General features: G+C 43.4%; 1 protein-coding gene across 4 annotated transcripts in view; it reads right to left on the bottom strand.

Annotated features, from left to right (window-relative positions):
- The window catches only part of LOC141265120 (ATP-binding cassette sub-family B member 5-like), a 1,140,380-nt gene that overhangs the window by 53,552 nt on the left and 1,060,871 nt on the right, over nucleotides 1-25,957 (bottom strand). For all 4 annotated transcript variants that reach the window (XM_073677789.1, XM_073677793.1, XM_073677790.1 and 1 more), the window contains 4 exons: nucleotides 23,019-23,119; nucleotides 21,244-21,384; nucleotides 7,390-7,546; nucleotides 7,073-7,270 (listed from right to left, as the gene is read on the bottom strand). In XM_073677789.1, coding sequence (XP_073533890.1) covers nucleotides 7,073-7,270; nucleotides 7,390-7,546; nucleotides 21,244-21,384; nucleotides 23,019-23,119 — 597 coding nt within the window. The remainder of the gene's footprint in view (nucleotides 1-7,072; nucleotides 7,271-7,389; nucleotides 7,547-21,243; nucleotides 21,385-23,018; nucleotides 23,120-25,957) is intronic.

The raw sequence follows: 25,957 nt of genomic DNA on the forward strand, positions 1-25,957 counted from the left end.
TCCATGAATTTCATGAAATAATTAAAAAAAAAAATGTGTGGCGCTTCGCCCTATTTTTGTGTCCAGCCAGGTACAACTAGGCAGCTGGGGGCTGGAATCTGCAGCGCAGGGAGACCCAAGCTTTCTGGGTCCCACCCGCTGCAAATTGCAGTCCGCAGCCGCCCCGGAAAATGGCGCGTTCATAGAAGCGCCATCTTCTGGCGCTGTACCCAACTCATCCAGGGCCCTGGTGCGGTGGCTCACTGGGTAATAAAGGGGTTAAGGCCAGCTTGGCATTATCAGCTGGCCCTAAGCCCGAAATTCATGGGGTCACGCCAATATTAGACATGACCGCCATGAATTTCTAGTAAAGTATTTAAAAAAAACACAAACACCCAGAAAAAAGTCCTTTAATTGAAATAAAGACACAATTCTTTATTGTTCTAAATTAAACCATACTTACCGCCACACCCATTCCAGCTGAAGCCAACGATCTCCTGCAATAAAAGTAAAATAATAAAGCAACCTCATCCTTACCTTTCCATGGTTCCCAGGACAGCTTCAGCTCTGCTACATCGAGATGACAGGCTGGACCGCAGCAGAACGCTGCCATCCAGCCTGTCATCCCGCGGACACTGAGAAGCGCAGGCATGCTTGCGCTCCTCAGTGTCTTTCTGTGACGTCATCCAGATGAGCCGAGGTCATGTCCAATGAACTCAGCTCACCTCATGCACGTCACTGACAGCGTGGGAAAATTCTCCTGCACTCAGCGCTTCAGCGTGAGAATTCTCCCACGCTGTCAGTGACGTGCATGAGGTGCGCCGAGTTCATGGGACATGACCTCACCTCATGCACGTCACTGACAGCGTGGGAAAATTCTCACGCTGAAGCGCTGAGTGCAGGAGAATTCTCCCACGCTGTCAGTGACGTACATGAGGTGAGCCGAGTTCATTGTCGGCTCATCTGGATGCCGTCACAGCCAGACACTGAGGAGTGGAAGTATGCCTGCGCTTCTCAGTGTCTGCGGGATGACAGGCTGGATGGCAGCGTTCTGCTGCGGTCCAGCCTGTCATCTCGATGTAGCAGAGCTGGAGCCGTCGTGGGAGCCATGGAAAGGTAAGGATGAGGTTGCTTTATTATTTTTCTTTTATTGCAGGAGATCGTTGGCTTCAGCTGGAATGGGCGTGATGGTAAGTATGGTTTAATTTAGAACAATAAAGAATTGTGTGTTTATTTCAATTAAAGGACTTTTTTCTGGGTGTTTGTGTTTTTTTTAAATACTTTACTAGAAATTCATGGTGGTCATGTCTAATATTGGCGTGACCCCATGAATTTCGGGCTTAGGGCCAGCTGATAATGCCAAGCTGGCCTTAACCCCTTTATTACCCAGTGAGCCACCGCATCAGGGCCCTGGATGAGTTGGGTACAGCGCCAGAAGATGGCGCTTCTATGAACGCGCCATTTTCCGGGGCGGCTGCGGACTGCAATTTGCAGCGGGTGGGGCCCAGAAAGCTTGGGCCTCCCTGCGCTGCAGATTCCAGCCCCCAGCTGCCTAGTTGTACCTGGCTGGACACAAAAATAGGGCGAAGCTCCACGTTTTTTTTTTTTTAAATTCATGAAATTCATGGAATAATTCAGAAAAAAAGGGCTTCCCTATATTGTTGTGTCCGGCTAGGTACAAATAGGCTGCTGGTGGTTGGGGGCAGCCCGTTCCTGCCTGCTGTACCTGACTGGACACAAATATAGGGCGAAGCCCCACATCAATTTTTTTAAATTATTTCATGAATTTCCTGAAATGATTTAAAAAAAATTGACGTGGGGCTTCGCACTATATTTGTGTCCAGCCAGGTACAGCAGGCAGGAACGGGCTGCCCCCAACCACCAGCTGCCTATTTGTACCTGGTTGGACACAACAATATAGGGAAGCCCTTTTTTTCTTAATTATTTCATGAATTTCATGAAATAATTAAAAAAAAAAAATACGTGAAGCTTCTCCCTATTTTTGTGTCCAGCCAGGTACAACTAGGCAGCTGGGGGATGGAATCTGCAGCGCAGGGAGGCCCAAGCTTTCTGCCCCCCCCCTCCCCCCGCTGAAAATTGCAGTCCGCAGCCACCCCGGAAAATGGCGCGTTCATAGAAGCTGGATGCTGTACCTGGCTGGCATACAAAAATATGGCGAAGCCCACGTCAAAAGTTTTGGGAAAAATTAATTAAAAAATAAATAATAATTTAGGGACTGCATCTTTATTAACTCCTCAAATGTCATTTAGTGTTAAAATAAAGGACTTATTTTAAAAAAAATTGACGTGGGGCTTCGCCCTATATTTGTGTCCAGCCAGGTACAGCAGGCAGGAACAGGCTGCCCCCAACCACCAGCTGCCTATTTGTACCTGGCCGGACACAACAATATAGGGAAGCCCTTTTTTAAAAAAATTATTTCATGAAATAATTAAAAAAAAATTGACGTGGGGCTTCGCACTATATTTGTGTCCAGCCAGGTACAGCAGGCAGGAATGGGCTGCCCCCAACCACCAGCTGCCTATTTGTACCTGGTTGGACACAACAATATAGGGAAGCCCTTTTTTTCTTAATTATTCCATGAATTTCATGAAATAATTTTAAAAAAAAATGCGTGGGGCTTCGCCCTATTTTTGTGCCCAGCCAGATACAACTAGGCAGCTGGGGGCTGGAATCCGCAGCGCAGGGAGACCCAAGCTTTCTGGGCCACCCCCGCTGCAAATTGCAGTCCGCAGCCGCCCCAGAAAATGGCGCGTTCATAGAAGCGCCATCTTCTGGCGCTGTACCCAACTCATCCAGGGCCCTGGTGCGGTGGCTCACTGGGTAATAAAGGGGTTAAGGCCAGCTTGGCATTATCAGCTGGCCCTAAGCCCAAAATTTATGGGGTCACGCCAATATTAGACATGACCACCATGAATTTCTAGTAAAGTATTTAAAAAAACACAACACCCAGAAAAAAGTCCTTTAATTGAAATAAAGACACAATTCTTTATTGTTCTAAATTAAACCATACTTACCACCACGCCCATTCCAGCTGAAGCCAACGATCTCCTGCAATAAAAGTAAAATAATAAAGCAACCTCATCCTTACCTTTCCATGGTTCCCATGACAGCTTCAGCTCTGCTACATCGAGATGACAGGCTGGACCGCAGCAGAACGCTGCCATCCATCCTGTCATCCCGCAGACACTGAGAAGCGCAGGCATACTTCCACTCCTCAGTGTCTGGCTGTGACGGCATCCAGATGAGCCGAGGTCATGTCCAATGAACTCCGCTCACTTCATGTACGTCACTGACAGCGTGGGAAAATTCTCCTGCACTCAGCACTTCAGCGTGAGAATTTTCCCACGCTGTCAGTGACGTGCATGAGGTGAGCTGAGTTCATTGGACATGACCTCACCTCATGTATGTCACTGACAGCGTGGGAGAATTCTCACGCTGAAGCGCTGAGTGCAGGAGAATTTTCCCACGCTGTCAGTGACGTGCATGAGGTGAGCTGAGTTCATTGGACATGAACTCGGCTCATCTGGATGACGTCACAGAGAGACACTGAGGAGCGCAAGCATGCCTGCGCTTCTCAGTGTCTGCGGGATGACAGGCTGGATGGCAGCTTTCTGCTGCGGTCCAGCCTGTCATCTCGATGTAGCAGAGCTGGAGCTGTCCTGGGAACCATCGAAAGGTAAGGATGAGGTTGCTTTATTATTTTTCTTTTATTGCAGGAGATCGTTGGCTTCAGCTGGAATGGGCGTGATGGTAAGTATGGTTTAATTTAGAACAATAAAGAATTGTGTCTTTATTTCAATTAAAGGACTTTACTCTGGGTGTTTGTGTTTTCTTTTAACTTTGACTATGGGGTTAGTAATGGGGGTGTCTTATAGACGCCTCTCCATTACTAACCTGGGCTTGATGTCAGCTGGCATTATAAGCTGACATCAACCCCAACCCTATTACCCCCTGCCACCGCACCAGGGCAGCGTGGAAGAGCGAGGCTAAGTGCCAGAATTGGCGCATCCTATGGATGCGCCATTTCTGGGGCGGCTGACGGCTGGTGTTTCTAGCCTGGGAGGGGGCCAATATTCATGGCACCCTTCCTGGGCTATTAATATCAGCCCCCAGCTGTCTGCCTAGCCTGTGCTAGCTATTAAATTAGGGGGGACCCCACGTCATTTTTTTGGTGGGGTCCCCCATTTTAATAGCTAGTAAAGGCTAGGTATTCAGCTGGGGGCTGATATTAGTAGCCTGGGAAGCTCCGTGGGTATTACCCCCTTCCCAGGCTTCAAACATTTGCCCCAGCTGTCTGCTTAACCTCCGCTAGAGCCTAAAATTAAGGGGAACCCCACGCCAATTTTTTTTTAAATAAATCCTTTATTTTAACACTAAATGACAAGTACAGTAATCAACACTGTCACTGTACTTCATATATATGTGACTGACATGTTTCTATCTATCTAATCTATGTGTGATTCTCTATTCCTTCTATTCTAAATTGTCGGGTACAGATGCTGAATTGCCGGCCGGCTTTCTTAAAGAGACGGTGCATGAAAACACTATTATTTTTTTAAATAAATCCTTTACACTAAATGACAAGTTCTGTAAGCAACACTGTCACTGTACTTCTTATATATGTGACTGACATGTTTCTATCTATCTAATCTATGTGTGAAGCTCTATTCTGTCTGTTATAAATTGTCGGGTACAGATGCTGAATTGCCGGCCGGCTTTTTTAAAGAGACAGTGCATGAAAACACTAATATTTTTTTTAATAAATCCTTTACACTAAATGACAAGTACAGTAAGCAACACTGTCACTGTACTTCATATATATGTGACTGACATGTTTCTATCTATCTAATCTATGTGTGAAGCTCTATTCTTTCTGTTGTAAATTGTCGGGTACCGGTGAATGCCGCTGATGAATTGCCGGCTTTTCATGTCATTCTACATTATTCTTAGTTGTTTTACTTCATGTAGAATTAACCTACAAGGAAAGAAAGGGTTTATTTTCATTCCGATATTTGTGTCCCATTGACTTGCATTGGTTTCCGGTATCGGAATCGGCGATATCCGATACTTTTTGGGTATCGGCCCGATCCAATCCGATACGATATTTCCTGATATCGGAAGGTATCGCTCAACACTATCCAGGACACTTTGCAGCGATCAGCGACCTCACAGCAGGGGCCTGATCGTTGCAAAGTGTCACACATAGCGACATCGCTGGTGAGGTCGCTGGTGAGTCACCAAAACCGTGACTCAGCTAGCGATATCGCTATGTGAGACGGGGGCTTTACAGCCTTTGCCAAACAAGAGTATTGACAGCTTGTAAGAAGGACACAGTGCAAAAACCATCTATTTGAAGCCTATGAATGGCCCATGTGCCCATTATTGTTGCATGTTCCATGTAGGACTACAAGTTTACATAAATACTACTCATATTTTATTAAGGATGCCACATACATATGTTTTGTTGCACTGTATAAATGTTTCAGGTCAGCTGGAATATGTGCCATGGTGTCCTATGGGGCAATTTTATGTGTGATGCTGTCACTGAGCTTAGGAATGACATCTTCGGGTGACAGTTCCAAAAAAAACTGTTCCAAAAAAGACTGTTCCAAAAAAGAGACATCGTGAGAAAGACCCTGTTGGTATCTGAGGGACACATTGCATAGTGACACTGATATGCTTCATTACTAGGTGATGGCAGAGAGAGTCCACATAATCAATAGGTCTGGGATAGACTGGACTGTGTGGGGTAGACTTTGGGGTGGGAATATATGTAACCTGTTGAGATTCAGGGCCAAAGTAGAATTGCTGCCCTACTGTCAGTGTCAGTGAATGTGGAGTGCGCCTGATTGTGGGTTGATGTCCCCAAGTATGACTGCTAAAGGACAGATCCAAAGAGAAAAAATGTGTGTGGACATTGAAAAAAAAAACATGGCCCATAAAGTAGGGTTTGTAATAAAGAGGCAAAGCCCTAAAGAGAAAGGTCTATGTAAGGTCTCATTCAAACATCTGTGTCACACATAATAATCTATTAGAACACATACCCATCATAATCTATGAGAACACATACCCATTATAATCTATGAGAACACATACCCATTATAATCTATGAGAACACATACCCATTATAATCTATGAGAATACATACCCATTATAATCTATGAGAACACATACCCATTATAATCTATGAGAACACATACCCATTATAATCTATGAGAACACATACCCATTATAATCTATGAGAACACATACCCATTATAATCTATGAGAATACATACCCATTATAATCTATGAGAACACATACCAATTATAATCTATGAGAACACATACCCATTATAATCTATGAGAACACATACCCATTATAATCTATGAGAACACATACCCATTATAATCTATGGGAACACATACCCATTATAATCTATGGTGCTATTCGCATGACCGTGTTTTTTCTTGGATCATCTGTTTATTCCGAACTCATGGAGGAATGTCTGTTTTCTCGGATAAAAAGTGCCAATACTAGTCTATGGGTTCATGAATTCTGCCGTAAAAGACTGTTTTCCCTCCACTTTTGATCAGCTCCACCAGAGTGGGCAGAGCAGTGGGGAAAAGTGGGACAGGACGCAGCATGATAACGCCTGGCTGTCAAAGTTATCAAAAGTGGCGGCGTTTCTTACACCAGAAATGTGTCTGAGTGATATTTCCAGCAATGCCACTGATAAGATGCATCTAATTCATGTTTTCATGAATTTGGCGCATCTTATTCATGCACGCCCCTCGAATCGAACAAAGTATATTAGAAAGTTGCAGAGCATTTGATTACAATGATAAAGTTGTGCAAGAATAGAAAAGCCTAAATGCGCTTCCATTTAAATCACATTTGCTGAAAATCCCAAGGCAGCAAATGCAATCCCAAGGCAGGGCATAGGGGACTGAATACGCAGCAGAGAACACACATTTGTCTTATTCTACTACTCTGTACATTTATGATGAAGCTTTTGATTTTTTTACTCAATTTCCCTAAATGTATTCACAAGGGCTGTTTAACAATTTTAATTAAAGTGTAAGATCTTACCACCGTTCCTTGGGATGGATCATAGAACCTCTGGATAAGCTGAATAGTTGTGCTTTTTCCGCATCCACTGCTGCCTACAAGTGCCACTGTTTGTCCACTGGATATTGCCACAGAGAGATCTTTCAGCACAGGCACATCCGGACGAGATGGATAGTTGAACGAAACTTGTGATATTTCCACATTGCCTTCATATTTTTCCTATGTGCACAGAAAATAAATAAAAATTAAAATAAAAAAAAGCATATTATAAGGTTTAGTAAAACAGAAAAATCTTTTTAAACATAGTGGTTTTGCTGCTCTTTGTGTCAGTCACTTACTGGTTTCTCTCCTTCCATGCTGTAGCTGTCAATGGATGGCTCAGTGTTGAATAGATGAAACAAATGGGAAGCAGCAGATTTGGCTTTTGCATAATCAGGAGCGAAGGATAATGTTTGTCCTACAGTAATGGCTCCAAACGCCAGGCAGGAAAACACACTGTAAAATATATCCATTATTTTCATCACAAGACATTTTATTCAGTTTCTAACTCGAAAAATCTGTGTATCCACGCAGCCCAAAAGAATCAAACACAATGTTTCATTTTTATTACTTGTATATAGTGATGAGCGAATGTGCTCGCCACTACTTGGTACTCGCCCGAGCATCACTGTGCTCGACAAGCTTGGTGCTCGGCAATTATTTCCGGGTTGCTTGGGAAGGAGCTCAGGTCCATGCCCTGCATGTTTGGCACTCTTTAGAGAGCTAATGAACATGCAGGGATTGCTTGCCATGCACTGTAATGCCGTAGACATGTTGGTTGTGGTATTACAGTAATGGGCTGGCCGCACAGCGTCATCGGGTCTATTTAAACCCGGTGACGCTAGGCTGGTCACAGTCTACCCCAGAAATAGGCAGAGCAGGGAGAGCTGCTGCTGCTGTGTCAGGGAGTGATTTGCTTGTTTATAGTTAGTAAAAGTATTCCAAAGCATATCTATATATCCATCTGAACTAACAGTCCTTCTGAGGACTAATCCAGCTGCATATGCTGTGGTGATAGCAGGAGTTAGACAGGCAGGCAGAGCTTGTGGCAGACTGCAGTGCATACAGCACAAGAGGGTCCATTCCACATTCTGACTGATCCTGTTGTGACAGATATTTGTAGACATAGCCCCAGATATCAGGGGCCAGGGTTAATTTTTTTTATCTTAATCCTAAATATTTGCTTAAAAAGCAATCCAGAGTACAAGATTTTTCTGCTCCATTTGCTTGTTAGCACTGCAGAATACAGCCAGATCTTTTCCATATTATAGCAATAAAAATCCAAAAATTTGTAGTGAATGTGGAAAATATTGGCCTCAATTTACAGTTTGTCACAGTGTGTCAATGAAGCTATTGACATGTGGTCGCTGTAAAGAATAGTATTAGTAAACTACAGGCCCACTATTTAAAACCGTGGTTGTCCGTCAGATGTATCACATATAACTGTGGTCCAAATTCAGCCATTTCTGGCCTCCATTTATATTTTGTTGCAGTGTGTCAGCGAAGCTATTTACTCTAGGTCGCTGTGAAGAATAGTAACCTACAGGCCCACTATTTAAAAACGTGATTGTCTGTCAGACGTATGACATATAACTGCGTTTTAAATCCAGCCATTTGTAGTGAACATGGAAAATTTTGTCCTCCCTTTAAAATGGAGAAGGCGCATGGCAAGGGATGGGGAAGTAGACGTGATGGTGATGGTGCCTGCAGAGGCTGTGGCCATGGGCAAGCTGAAATTGGGCACAACAAACACCCAAATCTTGTCGCTCGACCTTCCTGTCCCAAATAATAGTGGACCGCAGAACACCACTATTGAACACAGAACAGTGTCAAAAGGTTGTTGGTTGGATAGCAGACAATGCTTCCAGTCACTTTGCCACCACCACCACCCTGTCTTCGACATGGTCAAGTCTCAGTAGTCTGAACCGCATATTCCCCACCCTGATCCTCCTTCCTCCCACCATGTCGAGTGCCCGGAGACAACTGATCCCACACTTGGACACTCAGAAGAACTATTTACTTTTCTATTTATAGATTCGGGCCAGCTTCAAGTGGGTCAAGAGGAGAACTCATGTAGCGATGCCCACATATTTAAGCAGCCACGGTCACACAAAGGAAACGGTGGGAAAGTGCAATTACTGTCACAAGAGGTGGATGATGATGATGAGACACAATTGCCAGAAAGTCAGGCGGAGGACCAGGATGCAAAAGTGGAAGACGAGGTAGTGGATGATATAGTAACTGACCCAACCTGACAGGGGTACATACAGAGCAAGGACAGCAGCACGCAAGGGGGAGGGAGATGTAGCACCACAACAGGCAGGAAGAAGCAGTGTGGTGGCCACAGACACAAGTGTTCTCTGAAACACCAGCACAACGAAGTACTGGAAGTTGCCAGTATAACTGTTAGGTTTTCCCAAGTTTGGTTGTTTTTTAAAGACTCTGCAGATAAACCCAAAAAGGCCATTTGCACCACCTGCCAAGCCAGCATCAGCAGGGGTAGCAAAACTAGCAGCCTGACCACCAATAGCATGATGAGGTGCATGGCAGCAAACTACCCGACTAAGTGGGCCGAGCCCCAGGGTCCAGAAACAGTGTCTGCGGTGGACAACACTGCTTGCGCCGCTGTTGTGCGTGCAGCCAATCCCCTGTCCATGGCGCATGCGAAGATGTCGTTGCAGACTCTTAACTAGCACCATCAGCAACCACGTCCTTGTCCCAGTGCAGCGTTCAGTAGTCCCTACCCCATTGGATGCCTACCTACATGCATTGGAATGCAAGAGCAAATATGCATCCAACGCCCCACAGGTCACACTACTAAACTCACACATTTCACAAATGCTTGCACTCGGAATGTTGCCATTGAGGCTCATGGAGATGGAAGCTTTCCACAACCTGATGGCAGCGGTCGTCCCTTGGTACTCGGTCCCCAGCCACCACAATTTCTCCCGGTGTGTCTTACCTGCATTACACAAGCACATGCCCCACAACATTAGCCATGCCCTCAACAACGCAGTTACTGGGAAAGTCCACCTAACCACGGACACGTGGACAAGTGCTTGTGGGCAGGGATGGTACATCTTGCTGACGGCACACTGGAGTAATATAGTGGAAGCCAGGACACAGTTGGACCTTGGGACGGAACACGCCCTCTGGACGCCAAGGATTGCGAGCCCTGGGTCAATCAGGGTTGCCTCCACATTCTTCAGCTCCTGCACCTCCTCCTACTCCTCTTCCTCTTCAGCTTCCATCTCCAAAATGACCACAACAGTCGCAAGCTGGAAGCACTGCAGCACTGCCATCGGCCAAGTGGCAACAGGCTGTGCTGAAGCTATTATGCTTAGGTGACAAACCGAACAATGCTGAAGAGTTGTGGAAAGATCTGAAAGAGCAGGCAGATCTGTGGCTGACACCGCTGAACCTACAGCCAGGCATGGTCGTGTGTGACAATGGTTGGAAACTGGTGGTGGCTCTGAAGCGAGGCGAACTCACACACGTACCATGCCTGGCCCATATGCTTAACCTCGTGGTTCAGCAGTTTCTCAAAACCTACCCAGATCTGCAAGATCTGCTTGTTAAAGTACGCCACGTGTGTGCCCATTTTAGAAAGTCAGCTACAGCTTCCGCCACCCTTGCTGTGCTTCAGCAGCATTTCCAGCTTTCAGCTCACCGACTGGTGTGTGATGTTCTCACACGTTGAAACTCTACATTGCAGATGTTGGGAAGGATTTATGAGCAGAAGAAGGCAGTTGTTGACTACCAGCATCAACAAGGCCGTCAATATTCAGGTCAGACTCCACACATAAGACCTCAGCAGTGGACATGGATGTCAGACATATGTACCACCTTCCAAAACTTTGTGGACTCCACCAAGATGGTGAGCGGCGATGACGCCATAAATAGCGTCACTATCCTGCGTCTCTGTATTCTGAAACGCTCTCTGCTCACAATTAAAGAGGATACATTGCAGGCAGAGCTCGATGAGATGGAGCAAGGAACCATACAGGGTGAGTCCACACAGCCCAACCTCATCTCATCCCAATGTAGATTGGGTGACAATGAGGACGAGGAGGAGGAAGCTAGTTTCCTGCGCTACAGACGGTACTACCTGCATAACTGTCATACCGTCTGTTCAGCATGGATGGCCTGAGGAGGGGGATGAGGAGGAGAGCATGGTTAGTCATCCTCTTGGTGAGGATACAGAAGTCTTGCCTGTTAGCTGTCTGGCACACATGGCGGAGTTTATGTTATGCTGCCTTTCCTGTGACCCTCGCGTTGTCACAGGAAAGTGACAGTCGGGTGACAGTCATTACTGGTTAGTGACACTTCTAGACCCATGCTACAAGGAGAACTTTCTATCTCTTATTCCACGGTGGACAGGCCTTATAAAATGGGACAATGCCAGAAGGCCCTTGTTGAGAAATTATTAAAAAAATTCCCATCTGAAAATGCTGGTGGCAGAGGTCACAGTTCATTGGACAACCAAGAAGTACAGGTGAGAGAGACACAAATCCAATCGAGCAGAGGCAGGAGAACACTGTCAAAGTTCTGGGAAAGTTTTCTCAGACCCTCTCATAGCACAGAACCCTGATGCACGGGATACTCTCACAAGGAGGTAAAAGTTTGGGAAGATGCTGAAATAGTACCTTGCCTACCGCACCAACGTCCTCCGTGATTCCTCTGTGCCTTTTAATTATTGGGTATCCAAGCTGGATATGTGGCATGAACTGTCTCTCTATGCTTTGGAGGTTCAGGCCTGCTCTGCCACTAGCGTTTTGTCAGAACGGGTTTTTAGTGCTGCTGGTGGAATCATAACTGATAGGCGCATCCGCCTGTCAACTGAACATGCTGACAGGTTGACACTTATAAAAATGAACAAGGGCTGGATTGGGCCAGACTTCTCAACACCACTGAATGATACCATTAGAAGCGTAACCTAAACTCAAATCCAGTGTCTTTTTTTGGGAGGTCTATTCCTATGCACCTCTTCACACCCAGACATGGGTATACGCTTCCTGATTTTGTCTATTTGCTCTTGTTCTCCTCCTTCTCCTCATTCTCCATCACCATATCATTCACCACCATATCTACCATATCACCTCTTCTACATCTCTTGCAAGGGGCATTGGAGTGCCTCCAAATTCTTGGCAGCCATTGCAGTTACTGCATACGCAAGAACAGTATGCTAGCCATGTATGCTAGAATGAGTCTCTCACAGACTTATACTGAAAGTATGTGATAGTTACATCTGACTTCCGGTCAGTCAGAAGTTGCGATCACAATATGGTAGAACGGGACCAGAGCAGCATCATAAGTATATTAGTAGGGTCAGGGAACTTACATTAGCAGCACCGCTCCAGCTTCTTGTGTTTTTTATTTTCCAATGTGAATAAAAAATAATGGGTCAGATTTACTAATGCTTTCTTAAATGGTGTTTTGTAATACAGGAATAAGATTAGCTGAACTCATTAATTAATTTGGCCCGTCTTATAGGTGGTATGCGCCTCACTAGGGAACATGTCGTTACTGAGGCCCACCTCTTTGTGTCTTTAAATTATTGTTGGAGTTTTTCCTCAATTTTGGCAGCCATTGGACTCACTGCATACCCTATAACTGTATAGCAGACCTGCTCCTTTCTAATGGGAACATGTCGTACTCGTTACTAAGGCCCACCTCTATGTGTCTTTAAATTGATATTGGAGTTATTCCTAAATTTAGGCAGCCGTTGAAGTCACTGCTTACCCTATAACTGTATAGCAGACCTGCACCTTTCTAATGGGAACATGTCATACTCGTTACTGAGGCCCACCTCTATGTGTTTTTAAATTGATATTGTTTTTTTTTTCTAAATTTAGGCAGCCGTTGCAGTCACTGCATATGCTATAACAGTATAGGAGACCTGCTCCTTAATAATGGGAACAACAAAGCATAGCCAGCTGATGGCCCTCTAACAATAGTGAGGGCCGACTGCTGGCCCTTTAAGAATAGTAAAGGCCGCATGAAGGCGCTATAAAAATAGGCTTTGTGACTTTCAGAGTCGCTCCTTCATAAAAGAAACAGGATGTGTGTGATAAGGTCTCAGACACCACATGGCCAGATAAGGTTGTAAAATGTTAAAATGATATTTGTGAATGTATTTTTCACCATTGAGAGAAATGCAAAAGTGCAAAAAACGCATCAAAAATGCTACGTGTGAGCATAGCCCAAGGTGTGGAGTAGCATTTCTGTTTTTGGTTATTTATTTTGCCTTATATACAACCCCTGGCAAAAATTATGGAATCATCGGGCTCAGAGGATGTTCATTCAGTTGTTTAATGTTGTTGAAAAAAAGCAGATCACAGACATGGCACAAACCTAAAGTCATTTCAAATGGAAACTTTACGGCTTTAAGAAACACTAAAAGAAATCAAGATTAAAAATGTGGTACTCAGTAAGGGTAATTTTTTTCAGACCAAGCAGAGGGAAAAATTATGGAATCACTCAATTCTGAGGAAAAAAATATGGAATCACCCTGTAAATTTTCATTTCCAAAACTAACACCTGCATCAGTTTCGATCTGCTCGTTAGTCTGCATCTAAAAAGGAGTGATCACACCTTGGAGAGCTGTTGCACCAAGTGGACTGACATGAATCATGGCTCCAACACGATAGATGTCAATTGAAATAAAGGATTATCAAACTCTTAAAAGAAGGTAAATCATCACGCAATGTTGCAAAAGATGTTGGTTGTTCGCTGTAAGCTGTGTCTAAAATCTGGACCAAATACAAACAACATGGGAAGGTTGTTAAAGGAAAACATAATGGTAGACCAAGGAAGACATCAAAGCGTCAAGATCGGAAACTTAAAGCAATATGTCTCCAAAACAGGAAATGCACAACACAACGAATGGGAGGAAACTGGAGTCAATGTCTGTGAGCGAACTGTAAGAAACTGCCTAAAGGAAATGGGATTTACATACAGAAAAGCTAAACATAAGCCATCATTAACACCTAAACAGAAAAAAACAAGGTTACAATGGGCTAAGGAAAAGCAATCATGGACTGTGGATGACTGGATGAAAGTCATATTCAGTGATGAATCGCAAATCTGCATTGGGCAAGGTGATGATGCTGGAACTTTTGTTTGGTGCCGTTCCAATGAGATTTATAAAGATAACTGCATGAAGAGAACATGCAAATTTCCACAGTCATTGATGACATGGGGCTGCATATCAGGTAAAGGCACTGGGGAGATGGCTGTCATTACATCTTCAATAAATGCCCAAGTTTACATTGATATTTTGGACAGTTTTCTTATCCCATCAATTGAAAGGATGTTTGGAGATGATGACATAATTTTTCAAGATGATAATGCATGCTGCCATAGAGAAAAAATTGTGAAAACATTCCTTGAAAGAAGACACATAAGGTCAATGTCATGGCCTGCAAATAGTCCGGATCTCAATCAAATTGAAAATCTTTGGTGGAAGTTGAAGAAAATGGTCCATGACAAGGCTACAAACTGCAAAGCTGATCTGGCAACAGCAATCAGAGAAAGTTGGAGCCAGATTGATGAAGAACACTGTTTGTCACTCAGTAAGTCCATGCCTCCGAGACTCCAAGCTGTTATTAAAGCCAGAGGTGGTGCAAGAAAATACTAGTGATGTATTGGAGTGTTCTTTTGTGTGTTTGTTTTTCATGATTTTTCCTCAGAATTGAGTGATTCCATAATTTTTCCCTCTGCTTGGTCTGAAAAAATTACCCTTACTAAGTACCACATTTTTAATCTTGATTTATTTTGGTGTTTTTTAAAGACATAAAGTTGCCATTTGAAATGACTTTAGTTTTGTGCCATGTCTGTGATCTGCTTTTTTTCAACAACATTAAACAACTGAATGAACATCCTCCGAGCCCGGTGATTCTATAATTTTTGCCAGGGGTTGTACAAGTCATTACCTTGGAAAGGATGCTCCTTAACATTTCTTCCAGGAAAATCCATTTTGTTTTCTTTTTTCTATGTTTTATTGTGAGTCCGTAAAAGTGTTGACAGCAGTGACCTGGGAGTCAGAGATGCATCCAGGGGTCTTCCCCGTGCTGTTACCATGTTATTTGAGCACTGTTCTTATAGATTTTGGGCAATTTTTAGGACTCTGCAGTCCTCCGGGGGATGGGGGTGAAGGGACGCCGGAAAAATGCTCGAGTTTCACATAGACTTACATTAGGCTCATTGCTTAGACTGACCACTTGAGTATTCCAATTTGCTCAACTCGAACAACGAATACCCGAGCATTTTAGTGCTTGCTCATCAGTACTTGTATAATATATTTTGGTTTACATTATTTTACAATAATAAGGCGTTGTTCACACTGTATTTTCTGCAGTGAGTTTGGGAGCTCAAAAAACTCCATTTGTGCTTTTTTTTATCCGAAAGTGTCCTTCTGTTCAGACAGGTACAGAAAAGTTGTCTGCTACCTTTTGTGCCAGTCTGAACATATGAGCAAATGGACATTTTTTGAAAAAAAATAAATAAAAAAGTTCATTTGTACTTTGTATCGTATTGTAGTCTGCTGCCTTGTCGAGGGTTCGCATGCATCTGAGCTTTAGGCCACATTCACACATTCAGTATTTGGTCAGTATTTTACATTAGTATTTGTAAGCCAAAGCCTGGAGTGAGTGAAAAATGCAGGACTGGTGACGTGTTTCTATTATACTTTTCCTCTGACTGTTCAACTCCTGATTTTGGCTTAGAAATACTGATGTACAATACTGACCAAATACTGATAATGTAAACGTGGCCTTACGGCTATTCAGGTAGAACCTCCAAGCACACTACAGAAACACAGTGTGAACAGAACCTGATAAGAGCTGATATTCACACCAAATTAATTGTTGATTATATAGTTGTATATACATAGATATACATCCCAAAGTGCCCCCTACTGTGAATAGTAAACATATTAGAAGTCATAAAGACTGTATAGAAGCACAAGGTCACAGGCACATTGAGAAACAATTGATAAATAGGTCCCAAATTGAGATAGAATTCTGTTGTACTTGCCATGTGTTTAAGACAGTATTTGCATGGATCTAGAAAGGGACCATGACTTAATAAATAAATAAATAACTTTCACTAAATTTATTTATGGCGGGAACCTCTGTGATAAATTTGCTGCAGTTTCTCAGTGTCACTTTAAGTTTATACTCTGTGATATTACTCAGTGTTTTAGCAGAATTCTGGTGTAAAACACTTTGAAAAATTCCAATATTTTTGTGCAGCATGGTGGTGCGTGGTTAAATTTTGTAACTTTTGTCATTTTCAAACAGCTTCAACAAAATGGGTGCAGCTGGGGTGGAGCCAGGGCAGGAGGGGCTTGGCAAGTGCTAACGTTACTTAGGCCAAAAATTTTACTCCAGTCCTGACTGGAGTAACATTTCAGGCTCAGTCAGATGGCCGTATAACACAGATGGTGATCGTAAAGCTTGGAATAGCTCGTGGCTATCCTGATCCGAACGTGACAGGTACATAGAAATACATGAAGCACTCGGGTCAGGAGAGCTGCCGGCCAGTCCAAACATTGTGATGTGATCATCATCTGGTCATACGGCGGTCTGGCTGCACCCTTCTAGTGAGGCGAATACCACCGATAAGAAGGGCCAAATTAACTAATGAATTCAGCTAATCTTATTCCTGTATTACAAAACACCATTTTAGAAAGCATTAGTAAATCTGCCCCATTATTCTTTATTCACATTGGAAAATAAAAAACACAAGAAGCTGGAGTGGTACAGCTAATGTAAGTTCCCTCTCCCTACTATTATACTTATCAGCCGCCGTCTTCTGCTCATGACGCTGCTCTGGTCCCGTTCTACTATATTGCGATCGCAACTTCTGACTGACCGGAAGTCAGAGGTAACGATCACATGCTCTCAGTATAAGTCTGTGAGAGACTCGTTCTGGCCTCGTTCTGGCTCTCATAGACTTCCATTGAGAAGTGACTTCCAGATTGCCCAGCAAACACTAGAGCTATCCAGCACAATTGTACAGCATGATGTCTCAGTGATTAGCATTGTTCCTTTGTAATACTAATGCCCTGGATTTAAATCCTACCAAGGAAAACATCTGCAAGAAGTTTGTATGTTCTCCCCATATTTGTGTGGGTTTCCTCTGGGTTCTCCAGTTTCCTCCCACACTTCAAAGACATACTGATAGGGAATCCAGATAGTGAGCCCCAATGGAGAGAGTGATGATTATGTCTGTAAAGCGCTGTGGAATATGATGGCGCTATATAAGCAAAGCATAATAAATAAACCTGCAGAAGACCATCCGGAGTAGTTGTGACATGCAGAAGTAGTGCTGTTGCTTTAAAAGCATCCAGCAACTAGAGGGATTAACACAGTCACAGTAGAAGGGGAGTGTTTTAGCAGAGCCCCTGGGGGATTGTGGGAAAGTTTTTTACTCTCTGGCTGGAGCCGAAGAGAAAGGTGGTGTGTGTTCTGTATCTCACAGAAGCGCCTCTGCAAGTGAAAAGGATTCAAGTCAGGAGTGAAGCTAAGCACAGGTCAGGTAGAGTTCCTAAACTAGCAGTGCAGAGTATTGTCAGGCAGAAAGATAAGGACTGGAAGAAATGGAGTCACAGGGATCATCTCCCTCAGCAAACCCTCCCCCCCTCCTCCATCTAACTGTGCTGTAAAGAATGCTGTGTTCATTAATGTGCCTTTGCATTAGAATTGTGCTGTCCTGTATTACTGGGAAAACTGTGAACTGCTGAGCTGCTAAAGAAACTGTACTGTTTGTCACTTGAGCTTGTTGCTCAAAAGACTTAACTTGCACAGGCTGTGCGGCTCTTTATTAAATGCTACTTTTCTACCGTTTATGAGGACTCTTGTCAAGTGTGTCTGGTCAGCAAGTGAAACAACTTACGTGTCTGTGGCTGAGGGTTAATACCCCTGTGTGCCTGAGAGAAGCTGCAGCACATGGTCTATGGTCGCCCTGAGTAACGTCTCCCCCAGGATTCCAAAAGAATTCATGTAACCTGTCTCTCCCCTATCTGAACCTAGCGGCATGCGTGTAACATAGTGCTGATAACAGATGAAGATGAAATTAAGTTCTGCATCTTCTCCTTACCTGTGCTGTGATTCTGTCATGCAAGAGAATAGGATCACATTAGGATGACACTCGGCCCAAACTCTGACAGAGTTTGATCCAAGTGACATTAACATGATTGGCTGGATTCTCTCACATGAGGGAACATACGCCAATGTGACCCCGGCCTAATGGTTACTAGTGGCAAATAACTGCTGTAGCATTTGGTAAAAAGTCTATGTCCAAAAGTGTTGGTGAAAATATAATAGAGAAAGATACAGGAATTTGAGCGCGCTGTCAACTATACAGTGGTGGCCAAAAGTATTGGCACCCCTGCAATTCTGTCAGATAATACTCAGTTTCTTCCTGAAAATGATTGCAATCACAAATTCTTTGGTCTTATTATCTTCATTTAATTTGCTTGCAAGGAAAAAACACAAAAGAGAATGAAGCAAAAATCAAATCATTGATCATTTCACACAAAACTCAAAGAATGGGCCAGACAAAAGTATTGGCACCCTCAGCCTAATACTTGGTTGCACAACCTTTAGCCAAAATAACTGCGAACAACCGCTTCCGGTAACCATCAATGAGTTTGTTACAATGCTCTGCTGGAATTGTAGACCATTCTTCTTTGGCAAACTGCTCCAGGTCCCTGATATTTGAAGGGTGCCTTCTCCAAACTGCCATTTTGAGATCTCTCCACAGGTGTTCTATGGGATTCAGGTCTGGACTCATTGCTGGCCACCTTAGAAGTCTCCAGTGCTTTCTCTCAAACCATTTTATAGTGCTTTTGGAAGTGTGTTTTGGGTCATTGTCCTGCTGGAAGACCCATGACCTCTGAGGGAGACCCAGCTTTCTCACACTGGGCCCTACATTATGCTGCAAAATTTGTTGGTAGTCTTCAGACTTCATAATGCCATGCACACGGTCAAACAGTCCAGTGCCAGAGGCAGCAAAGCAAGCCCAAAACATCAGGGAACCTCCACCATGTTTGACTGTAGGAACCGTGTTCTTTTCTTTGAATGCATCTTTTTTTTTCCTGTACACTCTATGTTGATGCTTTTTCACAAAAAGCTCTACTTTTGTCTCATCTGACCAGAGAACATTCTTCCAAAACGTTTTAGGCTTTCTCAGGTAAGTTTTGGCAAACTCCAGCCTGGCTTTTTTATGCCTCAGGGTAATAAGTGGGGTCTTCTTGGGTATCCTACCATACAGTCCCTTTTCATTCAGACGCCGACGGATAGTATGGGTTGACACTGTTGTACACTCGGACTGCAGGGCAGCTTGAACTTGTTTGGATGTTAGTCGAGGTTCTTTATCCACCATCCGCACAATCTTGCGTTGAAATCTCTCGTCAATTTTTCTTTTCCGTCCACATCTAGGGAGGTTAGCCACAGTGCCATGGGCTTTAAACTTCTTGATGACACTGCACACGGAAGACACAGGAACATTCAGGTCTTTGGAGATGGACTTGTAGCCTTGAGATTGCTCATGCTTCCTCACAATTTGGTTTCTCAAGTCCTCAGCCAGTTCTTTGGTCTTCTTTCTTTTCTCCATGCTCAATGTGGTACACACAAGGACACAGGACAGAGGTTGAGTCAACTTTAATCCATGTTAACTGGCTGCAAGTGTGATTTAGTTATTGCCAACACCTGTTAGGTGCCACAGGTAAGTTACAGGTGCTGTTAATTACACGAATTAGAGAAGCATCACATGATTTTTCAAACAGTGCCAATACTTTTGTCCACCCCCTTTTTTAGGTTTGGTTTGGAATTATATCCAATTTTGGCTTTAGGACAATTCTTTTTGTGTTTTTTCAAGGAAGACAAATTAAATGAAGATAATAATACCAAAGAATTTGTGATTGCAATCACTTTCAGGAAGAAACTGAGTATTATCTGACAGAATTGCAGGGGTGCTAATACTTTTGGCCACCACTGTAGGGTTCATTATAGAAAACTAACTGCACTAAACACATCTGTTTCATTCACATGACGAAGGCTCGGGCTCCGTTTTGTGTAGTGGACCCCTGCTAAAATTGTCTGCAATAAAAAGAAGTCTTGGAGTGTGTACCACAGTCTGCCAAATTTCTTTCATTCTATAGTTAACAGCATGCTCTTATCCTTGTATCCTTCTCCATTTTTATTTTATTACTATTATTCATTATAATACACAATTTGAGCGCGCTGTCAACTATAGGTGTTCATTATAGAAAACTAACTGCACTAAACACATCTGTTTCATTCACATGACGAAGGCTCGGGCTCCGTTTTGTGTAGTGGACCCCTGCTAAAATTGTACATTCACACTGAAGGCATCAAAACTATGAATTAACACATGTGGAATTATACACTTAACAAGAAAGTGTGAAACAACTGAAAATATGTCTTATATTCTAGGTTCTTCAAAGTAGCCACCTTTTGCTTTGATGACTGCTTTGCACACTCTTGGCATTCTCTTGATGAGCTTCAAGAGGTAGTCACCAGAAATGGTTTTCACTTCACAGGTGTGCCCTGTCAGGTTTAAAAAGTGAGATTTCTTGCACATGTGTTAATTCATAGTTTTGATGCCTTCAGTGTGAATGTACAATTTTCAAAGTCATGAAAATACAGAAAAATCTTCAAATGAGAAGGTGTGTCCAAACTTTTGGTCTGTACTGTACATTATATTTTGACAGTAAGCTGCTAATCAGTGGTGGGGATGTGGTTGGACCTGGAGGCACGCTGGCAGATAGTCCTCCAGTGATAATCTTCTGCTGATAAAGCACTGATAGTACTGAAACAATATCATACAGACTTGTAAATGACACATTGCTGAAATCAGTATCTCCGCCCCAACATCATGCTGAACTGAGATTACATAGCAAAACCTGTTGACAGATTCCTGGCAGCTAGAGATCCTCTCCATGCAGACACAGTGTGCTCCTAAACAAAGTGAGAGCTGCTATCTATAGAGAAAAGTCACTTAGAATGTATGGACATCTTGTATATTCTGAAGCATATAGCAGTGCAAGACAGGACTGAGATTCAGGTGGTCATTTGTCCTAATTATCATCCAACATAATCCTGATAAAAAGAACTAATACTTACAGAAATACTTCCATTGCGTTCATCCTTCCAAGCTCAATCATATAAGCTCCAAAACGGTAGCTTGCTGCATAGGTGAAATGAATGAACGACTGGCTAAAGGCAAAACAGATGCCATATATCTGGGCCTTCCGCTGAGAGTTCCTAGAATTAATCAGTTTATAGGTAAGGCAACATTAATATCCAACAAGCAGAATTGCAGATCACGATATTAAAAACAAATAGATATAATTTGTGTAGCTTGGTAAGTGTGAAAAGCAGGTCACATACATCATATCCTATAGCTGAATGTCACATTGGTTGCCTGTTTTTCTAGTTAACTCAAGATGCCATTATCCCTTTTTCCTCAAATATCTGCTATGAGGAGTAAAGGTGTTATCTAGATGGGGAGACTTTAGCCTAGAACAAGCATTGATCGATGGTTTATGTGTCGGTTATTGCTTGTCTAAGGACTCTTTACCATAGACTGATGCAAACTGTATGGAAATAAACGATCATTAATACAATTATTGTCCCCGCATGATTTGCATATTGTTGTCAGCAAATTCACTGCTTATACAGGGAGATACGTTCCCAGCAGTGATTATGTCATCAGCCAAGAAAGAACGAGCATTTGCTTGTATGGCAGCTAAACTGTGAGAAGTTAACACACAGCAGTGATTGGGAATGAACGTTCTTACAAACATTTGGCTGATTGCTGTCTCGTCGCCTTAAAGGGGTATTCCCATCTCCAAGATCCTATCCCAATATGCAGTAGGTGTAATAATAATAATAATAATATTAGCAAATCTCTCCAATTAGAAATGTAGTATAGTATTTTTGATTCGCTATTTCCTCATGTGCAGGCATCGCAGCACCTTATAAATTATATTTATCTAATATTACTATTATTACACATACTACATATTGGGATAGGATCTTGGAGATGGGAATACGCCTTTAAGTAAGGATGCCCCATACAGAAAATATTATGGGCCAATCACACTAAAAGGGCTTTTGTACATAAAGCCTGCTCAAGTCCTGAAACACCTAAAAGACATTTAAAGGGGTTTTCCCACAAACAAAAGTTAATTTTAATCAATAGATCTTGGAATAATATTAACTTCCACAATTGGATGTGTTTAAATAAAATGTTCCTCTTTATCTTCCCTCCCTGCCCAGGAGCTGCGGTATGATCAGACCATGTTCCTGCACGGTCAGACACAGCCATTACACAGTACACAGCAGGGGCACATTTATAAGATTATCTCAGCACAGGAACATTTTATTTAAACACATCCAATTGTGGAAATTATTATTATTCCAAGATCTATTGATTAAAATCAACTTTCGTTCATGGGAAAACCCCTTTAAGGTAAATGGTTTTCTACCCTATTGGATATTATGTCACATGGAAATTTTGCTACTAAAAGTTTTCTGGACAGTTTTCAAAAAGGAGGGGTGTAAAAGTCCATTTTAAAGTGGGTATCAAGTCAGTGTTCTAAAAGTCTATCCCGGTGGCCAGAGATCAACTATATACGAGTTATCTCTCACAATGGAAGACCTGAACTATGCATCACAGTAACAAGCCAAAAATTTCAATGGCCGTTGTGTAATTTTTCATTTCCGGCAGCAATGTTGATTACAGGACCACATTGTGATATGCCTATTATTAGGGCACCTCTCTAAGAAAAAGAGGTAGTATAAACTAGACATCTCTTTAATGACATTATCAATTTTTAAGTTCAGGACCAGACAACTGTAAGTATAAAGGTAAATAAATGTGAATGACTTCTGACCTGTATGGCTTCTGTAAGCTTTCGCTATACATTTCTTCAAATGTTGTCTCTCTGGTCAGTGACACCACTGTTCGGATATTATCCACTGCTTCAGTTGCAATCTATTAATTTTAATAAGAACAGAAGAATATTTATATATTTCAATATATTTACATTTGTGAAATAAGAACCTGCCTTAAATTTACCAAATAGATAAGTATTAGTGATGAGCGAACGTGCTCACCACTGCTCGGTACTCGACCGAGCATCACTGTGCTCGACGAGCTCGGCGCTCGACTAGTATTTCGGGGTTGCTCGGGCGGGACCTCGGGGCCCCTCCCTGCATGTTTGGCACTCTTTAGAAAGCCAATGAACATGCAGGGATTACCTGCCACGCACTGTAATGCCATAGCCATGTTGGTCGTGGGCATTACAGTGATTGGCTGGCCGCACAGCATCATCAGGTATATATAAGATCGGGCGCCGGCATGCTCGTCACAGTCTCAGAATCAGGCAGAGTAGGGAGAGGTGCTGCTGCGTCAGGGAGAGATTTGCTTCTTTATAGTTAGTATAGGTATTCCATAACATATATCTATATCCATCTGAACTAACAGTCCTTCTGAGGACTAATACAGCTGCATATAATCCGTGCTAGGCAGGCAGGCAGTGTATGTTGCAGACTGCAGTGCATGATACAGCACAAGAGGGTCCATTGAACGTCCTGTTAGTATAGGTATTCCACAACATATATCTATACCTGTCTGAACTAACAGCTCTTCTGAGGACTAATCCAGCTGCATATAATCAGTGCTAGGCAGGCAGGAAGTGTATGTGACAGACTGCAGTGTATGATACAGCACAAGACGGTCCATTGAACGTCCTGTCTGCCGCTGCTGTAATAATTATAGATATTTCTAGACACAGAAAGGCAATTTTTTTTTATCTTAATCCTGGTTATTTGCTTAAAAAGCAATCCAGAGTACACAATTTTTCATATTTGAGCAATAAAAATCCAGAAATTTGAACTGAACTTGGAAAATATTGGCGTCTTTTTCCATTCTGTTGCAGTGTGTCGGTGAAACTATTCACACTAGGTCTCCGTGTAGAATAATATTAGTAAATTTCAAGCCTACAATTTAAAGCCGTGGTTCTCTGTCAGACATATCAGCTAAAAGACTGTTCAAAAATCATAAATTTTTTCCATTTTCATTCCGTTGCAGTGTGTCGGTGAAGCTATTCACACTAGGTTTCCGTGTAGAATAATATAAGTAAATTACAGGCCTACAATTTAAAGCCATGGTTCTCTGTCAGACGTATCACATATAACTGCGTTCCAAAATCAGCCATTTCTCATGAACGTGGAAAATATTGTCCTCCATTTAAAATGGACTAGGTGCTTGGCAAAGGATGGGGTAGTGGACGTGATGGTGATGGTGCATGCAGCAGCCGAGGACGTGGGCAAGGTGAAATTGTATCACAACAAACACCCACATCTTCTCGCTCGACCTTCCTGTCCCAATTACTAAGGGACCGCAGAGCACCACTATTGAACATAGAGCAGTGTGATAAGGTTATTGGTAGGATAGCAGATAATGCTTCCAGTCACTTGGCCACCACCACCTCCACCCTGTCTTCCACACAGTCAAGAATCAGTAGTCGAGAGTCTGGACTGCACATTCCTCAGCGATGCCCAAATATTAGAGCAGCCACAGTCACGCGAAGGTGGTAAAGTGCAATTACAGTCGCAAAAGGTGGATGATGATGATGAGACACAATTGCCAGAAAGTCAGGAGGAGGACCAAGGTGCATAAGTGGAAGATGAGGTGGTGGATGATATAATAACTGATCCAACCTGTCAGGGGGGCACACAGAGCGGGGGCAGCAGCACACAGGGGGACGGAGGCGTAGCACCCCAACAGACAGGAAGAAGCAGTGTGGTGGCCGCAGACACAAGGCGGGAAAGCGCTCCTCGTAATGCCAACATGACGGAAGTTGCCAGTACAACTGTTAGGTCTTCCCGAGTCTGGTTATTTTTTAAAGATTCTGCAGATAAACCCCAAAAGACCATTTGCACCACCTGCCAAGCCAGCATCAGCAGGGGTAGCAAAACTAGCAGCCTGACCACCACCAGCATGATCAGGCACATGGCAGCAAAGCACCCGTCTAAGTGGGCCGAACCCCAGGGTCCAGCAACAGTGTCTGCGGTGGACACCACTGCTCTTTCCGCTGGTGTGCGTGCACGCCAATACCCTGTTCATGGTGCATGCCAAGATGCCTCCTGCCCTGCACCTGTCGTTGCACAATCTCAAGTAGCACCATCAGCAAGCATGTCCATGTCCCCGTGCAACGTTGTCCCTAACCCAGTCTTTGGAATGCAAGCACAAATACACAGCCAATGCCCATCAGGCCACACTGCTAAATTCACACATTTTGCAAATGCTTGCACTCGAAATTTTGCATTTTAGGCTGGTGGAGACGGAAGCTGTCCGCAACCTGATGGCAGCACGTCCCTCGGTACTCGGTCCCCAGCCACCACTATTTCTCCCGGTGTGCCGTCCCCGCATTACATGATCATTGTACAACAATATTAGACGTTCCCTCAACAATGCAGTTACTGGGAAAGTCCACCTAACCACAGTCACGTGGACAAGTGCTTGTCAGCAGGGATGGTTCATCTCGCTGACGGCACACTGGGTTAATATAGTGAGAGCGGTGACCCAGTCGGACCTTGGGACGGAACATTTCCTTCCGACGTCGAGGATTGCGGGCCCTGGGTTAATCAGGGTTTCCCCCACATTCTACAGCACCTGAATCTCCTCTTCCTCCTCCTCCTCTTCAGCATCCATCTCTGAAATGCCCACATCAGTCGCAAGCTGGAAGCACTGCAGCACTGCCTCGGCCAAGCGCCAACAGGCTGTGCTGAAGCTAATATGCTTAGGTGACAAACCACACAATGCTGA

This window comes from Phyllobates terribilis, unplaced genomic scaffold (genome assembly GCF_046119375.1).
Source record: "Phyllobates terribilis strain yellow unplaced genomic scaffold, ASM4611937v1 Scaffold_4__5_contigs__length_816908805, whole genome shotgun sequence".
Classification (NCBI taxonomy): domain Eukaryota; kingdom Metazoa; phylum Chordata; class Amphibia; order Anura; family Dendrobatidae; genus Phyllobates; species Phyllobates terribilis.